At 43.6% G+C, this 10,158-nt stretch overlaps 1 protein-coding gene across 1 annotated transcript in view; it reads right to left on the reverse strand.

The window, feature by feature from the left end:
* flt1 (fms related receptor tyrosine kinase 1) overlaps positions 1–3,951 on the reverse strand; it is a 41,053-nt gene extending 37,102 nt beyond the window's left edge. The window contains exon 1 of the mRNA XM_046292797.1: positions 3,679–3,951. Coding sequence (XP_046148753.1) covers positions 3,679–3,736 — 58 coding nt within the window. The 5' untranslated portion in view covers positions 3,737–3,951. The remainder of the gene's footprint in view (positions 1–3,678) is intronic.
* Between the last annotated feature and the right edge of the window lie 6,207 nt (positions 3,952–10,158).

The following is a 10,158-nucleotide window of genomic DNA, read 5'->3' on the forward strand; positions in this document are numbered from 1 at the left end:
TATTTCTCCGCTGAGAACAGAATGTATGTTCTTAAATAACATTCTTCGAACATTCTTTGAATGTTACTAATGTTTTCTTGTGGTTTTTATAGAACGTTTTCTTAATGTTCTGAGAACATGACTTGGAAGAGAACCATGAGGAAACTTGTAGAAAACATTTTGCTGAAGTACTTAAATTCACACAGAAGAACGTTGTTTCTTAACATTCTTGGAACAATTTGAGATCCTTACTTTAAATAAAACAATGAAGGAACCTATAGGAAACACTATGCTTAAGTATTGTAATTCCATAGAGATAGATAGAGGACTCATCTTTATATCTGTGACATTATAGCATCTGTGAAAGCATGGGCAGTGCCATTGAGGCTACAACCCTTAGGAATCCCCACCTAGTTGACTACTTTTAAATGGTGGAAGCTTGGTGGAAGCCCATGCTAAAACGGCCTTTTGGCCACCAGAGGCCTCAATCATTCTCTATGTGAAATTCCCACCTAAGAAACATATAGTTCTCAGAACATTATATGCTACATGGGTACCCTGCACCATTCCCATTCAAATATTGTGCGTTAAAATGTGTATTTAAATTAGATAAAACAAATGTGATTTAATCATTGTGGACCTTATTTTGTTCCTTGATTATGCTAATAAATATATACAGGAAGAGGACAATAGTAACAATATATCAGGTTATGCAAGACAAGAAAACTTGGTCCATATACACTGAACAAAAATATATAGGCAACATGTAAAGTGTTGGTCCCATATTTGTAATGTAAATGTAATGTAAATGTAATGTAAATGTAATGTAAATGTAATATTTCATGAGCTGAAATAAAAAATCCCTGAAATGTTCTATACGCACAAAAACTTATTTCTCTAAAATGTTTTGCACAAATGTGTTTACTTCCATGTTAGTGAGCATTTCTCCTTTGCCAAGATAATCCATTCACCTGACAGGTGTGGCATATCAAGAATCTGATTAAACAGCATGATCATTACACAGGTGCACCTTGTGCTGGGGACAATAAAAGGCCACTTTACATGTGTAGTTTTGTCACACAACACAATGCCACAGATGTCTGAAGTTTTAAGGAAGCTACAATTGCCATGTTGACTGCAGGAATGTCCACCAGAGCGGTTGCCAAACAATTGAATATTCATTTATCTACCATAAGCCACCTTCAACATAGTTTGGGAGAATTTGGAAATCCAACTGACCTCACAAACACTGACCACATGTATGGCCATGTGGGTGAGCGGTTTGCTGATGTCATCAACGTTGTGAACAGAGTGCCCTACGGTGGCACTGGGGTTATGGTTTGCTGATGTCATCAACGTTGTGAACAGAGTGCCCTACGGTGGCACTGGGGTTATGGTTTGCTGATGTCATCAACGTTGTGAACAGAGTGCCCTACGGTGGCACTGGGGTTATGGTTTGCTGATGTCATCAACGTTGTGAACAGAGTGCCCTACGGTGGCACTGGGGTTATGGTTTGCTGATGTCATCAACGTTGTGAACAGAGTGCCCTACGGTGGCACTGGGGTTATGGTTTGCTGATGTCATCAACGTTGTGAACAGAGTGCCCTACGGTGGCACTGGGGTTATGGTTTGCTGATGTCATCAACGTTGTGAACAGAGTGCCCTACGGTGGCACTGGGGTTATGGTTTGCTGATGTCATCAACGTTGTGAACAGAGTGCCCTACGGTGGCACTGGGGTTATGGTTTGCTGATGTCATCAACGTTGTGAACAGAGTGCCCTACGGTGGCACTGGGGTTATGGTTTGCTGATGTCATCAACGTTGTGAACAGAGTGCCCTACGGTGGCACTGGGGTTATGGTTTGCTGATGTCATCAACGTTGTGAACAGAGTGCCCTACGGTGGCACTGGGGTTATGGTTTGCTGATGTCATCAACGTTGTGAACAGAGTGCCCTACGGTGGCACTGGGGTTATGGTTTGCTGATGTCATCAACGTTGTGAACAGAGTGCCCTACGGTGGCACTGGGGTTATGGTTTGCTGATGTCATCAACGTTGTGAACAGAGTGCCCTACGGTGGCACTGGGGTTATGGTTTGCTGATGTCATCAACGTTGTGAACAGAGTGCCCTACGGTGGCACTGGGGTTATGGTTTGCTGATGTCATCAACGTTGTGAACAGAGTGCCCTACGGTGGCACTGGGGTTATGGTTTGCTGATGTCATCAACGTTGTGAACAGAGTGCCCTACGGTGGCACTGGGGTTATGGTTTGCTGATGTCATCAACGTTGTGAACAGAGTGCCCTACGGTGGCACTGGGGTTATGGTTTGCTGATGTCATCAACGTTGTGAACAGAGTGCCCTACGGTGGCACTGGGGTTATGGTTTGCTGATGTCATCAACGTTGTGAACAGAGTGCCCTACGGTGGCACTGGGGTTATGGTTTGCTGATGTCATCAACGTTGTGAACAGAGTGCCCTACGGTGGCACTGGGGTTATGGTTTGCTGATGTCATCAACGTTGTGAACAGAGTGCCCTACGGTGGCACTGGGGTTATGGTATGGGCAGAAATAAGCTACAGACAACAAACACAATAGCATTTGATCGGTGGCAAGTTGAATTCACAAAAATACCTTAACGAGATCCTAAGGCCCATTGTGAGGCCAATTTTTTAAAGGTATCTGCATTCTGTATTCCCAGTCATGTGACATCCATAGATCAGGGCCTAATGAATGTATTTCTATTGACTGATTTCCTCATATGAACTGTAACTCAGTAGAATCTTTGACATTTTTGCAATTAATTAAATTGTTGCATGTTGCGTTTATATTTTTTGTTAAGTATAGTATAAAGTTGTTGACCAATAACCATATGCGCTGCGTCCATACTTTACGCACACAGGAGCCAGTTCGAGCCAGTTCACCTCAGTTTCCTCCCCGTGGGTCTGTTTTAGCTATAAGCACTGATTAGCGCCAGTTCCTGCGCACTAGAAAGTTTCCTTGCGCTGGTCATGACCCCACACTCATTTATATTAGAACTTCCATTTCACAAACTCATCAGCGTCAGGAAGTAGCCTAACGCCCTGTGTGTGCCGATTCAACCCGGGTCAAAGAGCGCACAGAAAGGCGGATACAAAGCAGGGCCACAGAGGTCTCCGTTATCCAAACAACTATCCCACAGGACAAGGCTTATCTACTAAACAACAGTTAGCTGTAAAAGAAGCGCACTTCTTCAACCACCCGTGCTATATGACCACACTGATATCTCAATGGGCCGATTAATGAGACAGTCGACGGAATAGCGCCAAGAAGACTTGGCCCGTTATGTTCAAAGCTCGGGATGCTGGCTAAACTGTCTGCCAAGTGCCAAGTGTTTGAAGAATGTTCCCCTGGCGTCAATACTATTTCTTTACTGTGACAGTACGCACGTTCCTCCTGATTATGGTGGCAATCCATCTTACATGGTATTGCACAATAGGACTACTACTAATAGATGGCAAGTTGGCAACCTATGCGCACATTCTGCGTCAAGGATTTAGACAATAATTGCGCATCATGCCTCAATGTGTCCATAATACATTGATCAAGAAATATTGATATTTATTTCAATCATAAATATAAGCACACTTGAATATGGAATGATTTGTGTGATTTGTCCAAAGGCGACCGATAGTTTCATCAATCAGTGAACTATCTACTTACCTTTTGCAAGCGCACTGCCAGACAATCCACATAGAACCACGAAGATAAAGCAAATCATGTTGTCTGTCTTCCCCGTTGCACTGAAGAGCTATGCAAGAAGAAACGTGTAACAGAGGGTTTAGTCCTTATTCTCCAGAGAATAGAAAGCTACAGACCGCACAGCATCAGCGCGCTTACCGCTGCTGATTCGCATTGATTCTGACGAGTAGGAGAGGTTTCCCGAATAGAGGAAAGGAGAACCGTGGGAGACGCTTACAGAACACCGCTCATCAACTCCAGTAAACTTTTTCCCAATATGAGCGTGGGCACCGGTTTTATACAGTTCCCATAGCAAGCGGATAACGGGCCTTCCCGTGACGTCCCATCGCCACACCCATGGCGCGTAAAAGCGGAGTCCCACCCGCACAGTACCCATTCTTACACAGTCACTCTAGACTAATTGAAACAATGAAGATGACGTACTGATACTGATACCCTGTCTGACCCACAAACATCACATAACCATACGATTTATTCAAAAACAGGGAGTAAACATAAGTATACACAAGTAATTACGCGCCACTGCTGCCTAAATCGCAGTGACCTGGGTGGCTGCGGGAAAAGTGGCACGTAGGCAATAGGGTATATCGCCAATAGGTGAGACTTTCTTGAGACAATTACCAGCTTTTATCCTATAAAACACCACCAATGTCTATCTACCCAGGTCCCATATGACAGTGGTGGGTGTATGCCCATGGCATGACCTTACCTGGTGTCAGGAACGCACATAATTCATTCACTTATTCATGGCAACTGCATGACAGTAGGGGTGGCAAGAGTTTTGACTAGATGGTACACAGCTACCAACTGAAGTGATCTTTCATATCAGGTTATGAGAACATACGCTGCAGGTTAGGATAATCAACCTAGCCGGTCAGGATAATTAGGTTAAGGTTAGGAAAAAGGTTAGGGTGGTTAGGGCTGGCTAAAATGCTATCCTAACCTGCTATGAAAAGTCACTTCCGTCCATAGCTGAACACCATCAAGCCACAAATTGACCACTTGGTCTATAAAAAGTGGTCAGATTGAGCAGATGCTAAACTACAAGACAGTTTTGCGAGCACAGACTGGAATATGTTCTGTGATTCTTCCGATGGCATTGAGGAGTACACCACATCAGTTACTGGCTTATTATCAATAAGTACATCGAGGACATTGTCCCCACAGTGACTGTATGTACATACCCCAACCAGAAGCCATGGATTACAGGCAGCATTCGCACTGAGCTAAAGGGTAGAGCTGCCGCTTTCAAGGTGCGGGACTCTAACTCGGAAGTTTACAAGAAATCCTGCTATGCCCTGCGACGAACCATCAAACAGGCAAAGAGTCAATACAGGACGAAGATCGAATCGTACTTCACCGGCTCCAACGCTCGTCGAATGTGACAGGGCCTGCAAGCTATTACAGACTACAAAGGGAAGCACAGCTAAGAGCTTCTCAGTGCCACGAGCCAGACACGCTAAATGACTTCTATGCTCTCTTTGAGGCAGGTAACACTGAAACATGCATGAAAGCATCAGCTGTTCCGGACGACTGTGTGATCACGCTCTCTGCATCCGATGTGAGTAAGACCTTTAAACAGGATTACCAGGACAAGTACTCCGAGCATGCGCTGACCAACTGGCAAGTGTCTTCACTGATATTTTCAACCTCTCCCTGTTTGAGATCACCATAGACCCTGTGCCCAATAACACTAAGGTAACCTGCCTAAATAACTACAGACCCGTAGCACTCACGTCTGTAGCCATGAAATGCTTGAAAGGCTGGTCATGGCTCACATCAACACCATTATCCCAGAAACACTAGACCCACTCCAATTTGCACTCCAACAGATCCACAGATGATGCAATCTCTATGGCACTCCACACTGACCTTTCACACCTGGACAAAAGGAACACCTATTTGAGAATGCTATTCTCTCTCTCGGAGGACCTGAGGCCTAGGACCATGCCTCAGGACTACCTGGCATGATGACTCCTTGCTGTCCCCAGTCCACCTGGCCATGCTGCTGCTCCAGTTTCAACTGTTCTGCCTGCGGCTATGGAACCCTGACCTGTTCACAGGATGTGCTACCTGTCCCAGACCTGCTGTTTTCAACTCTCTAGAGACAGCAGGAGCAGTAGAGATACTCTCAATGATCGGCTATGAAAAGGGGCGTGGATGAGAAACACCTGTCAGTATCTGGTGTCACCACCATTTGCCTCATGTTGCGCAACACACCTCATTGCCATAGAGTTGATCAGGCTGTTGATTGTGGCCTGTGGAATATGGTCTCACTCCTCTTCAACTGCTGTGCAAAGTTGCTGGATATTTATTTCTTTAATTTAACCTTTATTTTACCAGGTATGTTAACAGCAATGAGCTGAGGAATAATTACAGGGGAGAGGAGGGGGATGAATGAGCCAATTGGAAGCAGGGGATGATTAGGTGGACATGATAGTATAAAGGTCAGATTGGGCATTTAGCCAGGACACCAGGGTTAACACCCCTACTCTTATGATAAGTGAAATGGGACCTTCAGTGACCACAAAGAGTCAGCACACCCGTTTAACATCCCATCCGAAAGAGGGTAGGTACCCTACACAGGGTAATGTTCCCAACCACTACCTCAGTGCATTGGGATATGTTTTTAGACCAGAGGAAAGTGTGCCTCCTACTGGCCCTCCATCACCACTTCCAGCAGCATCTGGTCTCCCATCCAGGGACCAATCCTGCTTAGCTTCAGAGGCAAGCCAGCAGTGGGATGCAGGATGGTATGCTGCTGGCAAATACTGGCGGGAAATGAAACATGCTGTCGTACACATCGATCCAGAGCATCCCAAACATGCTCAATGGGTGATATGTCTGGTGAGTTTGCAGGCCATGGAAGAACTGGGACATTTTCAGCTTCCAGGAATTGTGTACAGATCCTTGCGACATGGGGCTGTGCATTATCATGCTGAAACATGAGGTGATGACGGCGGATGAATGGCACGACAATGGGCATCAGGACCTCACCACGGTATCTCTGTGCATTCAAATTTCCATCGATAAAATGCAATGTGTTCGTTGTCCATAGCTTATGCCTGCCCATACTATAACCCCACCGCCACCATGGGGCACTCTGTTCACAACGTTGACATCAGCAAACTGCTTACCCACACGGCTCCATACACACTGTCTACCATCTGCCCAGTACAGTTGAAACTGGGTTTCATCCGTGAAAAGCCTTCTTCTCCAAGGTGTCAGTGGCCATTGAAGATGAGTATTTGTCCACTGAAGTCAGTTTTGATGAACTGCAGTCAGGTCAAGACCCTGGTCGGGATGATGAGCACACAGATGAGTTTCCCTGAGACGGTTTTTGACAGTTTGTGTGAAAAATGATTTGGTTGTGCAAATGCACAGTTTCATCAACTGTCCAGGTGGTCTCAGACGATCCCGCAGGTGAAGAAGCTGGATGTGGTCATGGGCCTGCGTGGTTACACATGGACGTATTGCCAAATTCTCTAAAACAACGTTGGAGGTGGCTTATGGTAGAGAAATAAACATTACATTCTCAGACAAAAGCTGTGGTGGACATTCCTGCAGTCAGCATGCCAATTGCACTCTCCCTCAACACTTGGGACATATGTGGCATTGTGTTATGTGACAAAACTGCACATTTTAGAGTGGCCTTTTATTGTCCCCAGCACAAGGTGGACCTTTGCAGTGATCATGCTGTTTAATCAGCTTCTTAATATGCCACACCTGTCAGGTGGATTATCTTGGCAAAGGAGAAATTCTCACTTACAGCGATATAAACAAATTTGTGCAGAAAATTTGAGAGAAATAAACTTTTTGTGCGTATGGAACATTTCTGGAATCTTTTATTTCAGCTCATGAAACATGGGACCAACACTTCACATGTTGCATTTATATTTTTGTTCAGTATAAATAGGATATCTATCATGTTTAGTGAGTCTTGGTGAAATGTACAGTCCAATCAGCAGGTGTACATGTATAAACAATAGGCAACATGTAGACAATAGTGCCATCTAGAGAGAGACTCATACAATGGCATGATGGTTTGAGCTTCACAACCTACTACACAACCTACTAGTGACATCGTTTTGTTGGTACATCATACAAAGATCAAATGAGCAGACAGACAACATTACGAAAGGCAACAAAACAAAAGGTACACTTAGAAGAAAAGGTGCTATCGAGAACCTAAAATGGCTATTCGGCTGTCCCCATAGGAGAACCCTTTAAAGAACCCTGTTTGGTTCCAGGTAGAACCCTCCTTTTGGTTCCCTTTTGGGTTTCATGTAAAGCCCTTTACCACAGAGGGTTCTACATGGAACCCAAAAGAGTTATATCTGGAACCAAAAAGGGTTTGCCTATGGGGACAGCCGAAGAATCCTTTTAAAACCCTTTTTTCTGTGTACAAGTGTACAGACACAAATAGACAACACACACATTGAACATATCACATAAGCGCTCTGTTTAATATGGATTTAACTCCTTCAATAATCTAAATACAAATGAATAAACAGGATTTTTTTTCCATTTACATCTTAATAAAAAGTGTTAGGAAATAAAACATGTTGAAATGGAATTGGATGATTGAGGTGTGATGTCATACAATGGCCACTGTGAGCCGCTGGTATCTTGGAAAGAGGGGGCAGCAACCCTCACTTAGGTGCCGAGGCTATTAGTAAAAGAAGCCTTAGTCACTAGTCTCAATGAAGGATGTCATACTAGTATAAGATAACAGTGTACATTTGAAACAGACCATATTATCCCCTACACAGGGAACGTTTACCACAAAACAAATATCATCTAAATAGAATATTGCCTATAAATCAAACAGGCTCATAATATACAGCACCAGTCAAAAGTTTGGAAACACCTACTCATTCAATTGTTTCCCTTTATTTGACTATTTTCTACATTATAGAATAATAGTGAAGACATCAAAACTATAAAATAACACATATGGAATCATGTAGTAACCAAAAGAGTGTTAAACAAATCAAAATATTTTATATTTGAGATTCTTCCAAGTAGCCACCCTTTGCCTTGATGACAGCTTTGCACACTCTTGGCATTCTCTCAACCAGCTTCATGAATGCATTCCAATTACCAGGTGTTCCTTGTTAAAAGTTCATTTGTGGAATTTCTTTAGTTTGTAATGCGTTTGAGCCAATGAGTTGTGTTGTGACAAGGTAGGGGTGGTATACAGAAGATATGGTAAAAGACCAAGTCCATTTAATGGCAAGAGCAGCTCAAGTAAGCAAAGAGAAAAACGACAGTCCATCATTACTTTAAGACATGAAGGTCAGTCAATACAGAACATTTCAGGAACTTCGACATTTTCTTCAAGTGCAGTTGCAAAAACCATCAAGATTGCAGTCCAAATAAATGCTTCACAGAGTTCAAGTAACAGACACATCTCAACATCAACTGTTCAGAGGAGACTACGTGAATCAGGCCTGGTCGAATTGCTGCAAAGAAACCAGTACTAAAGGACAACAATAAGAAGAGACTTGCTTGGGTCAAGAAACATGAGCAATGAACATTAGACTGGAGATAATCTGTCCTTTGGTCTGATGAGTCCGAATTTGAGATTTTTGGTTCCAACTGCCGTGTCATTGCGAGACACAGAGGAGGTGAACGGATGATCTCCGCAGGTGTGTTTTCCACCGTGAAGCATGGAGGAGGCATTTGCAGCGATACACCATCCCATCTGGTTTGCGCTTAGTGGGACTATCATTTGATTTTCAACAGGACAATGACTCAACACACCTCCAGACTGTGTAGGAGAGTGATGGAGTGCTGCATCACATGACCTGGCCTCCACAATCACCCAACCTCAACCCAATTAAGATGGTTTGGGATGAGCTGGACCGCAGAGGGAAGGAAAAGCAGCCAACAAGTGCTCAGCATATGTGGGAACTCCTTCAAGACTGTTGGAAAAGCATTCCTCATGAAGCTGGTTGAGATAATTCCAAGAGTGTGTCATCAAGGCAAAGGGTGGCTACTTTAAAGAATCTAAAATCTAAAATCTATTTTGAATTGTTTAACACTTTTTTGGTTACTACATGATTTCATATGTTATTTCATAGTTTTGATGTCTTCACTATTATTCTACAATGTAGAAAATAGTAAAAATAAAGCAAAACCCTTGAATGAGTAGGTGTGTCCAAACTTTTGACTGGTACTGTACATATTCATACAATGATACAGTACATATGTTCACAAATACAGTCATGCACACACAATGTAAATAGACATAATAACACACTCGCTACAGCACATTGTACTACGACATAGAAAACTCATTCCACTTCAATTGCTGTGTGCAGTGTGGACATGAGATAAACCAGGCACATCATCATCTCCAAGTGGTCACTTCACAGAGAACAAATACACCACTGGGATGATAAGGAGTGGGGACAGGGGAAGTGGAGAGAGGGGAAC

Source organism: Oncorhynchus gorbuscha, linkage group LG12 (genome assembly GCF_021184085.1).
Source record: "Oncorhynchus gorbuscha isolate QuinsamMale2020 ecotype Even-year linkage group LG12, OgorEven_v1.0, whole genome shotgun sequence".
Classification (NCBI taxonomy): Eukaryota; Metazoa; Chordata; class Actinopteri; order Salmoniformes; family Salmonidae; genus Oncorhynchus; species Oncorhynchus gorbuscha.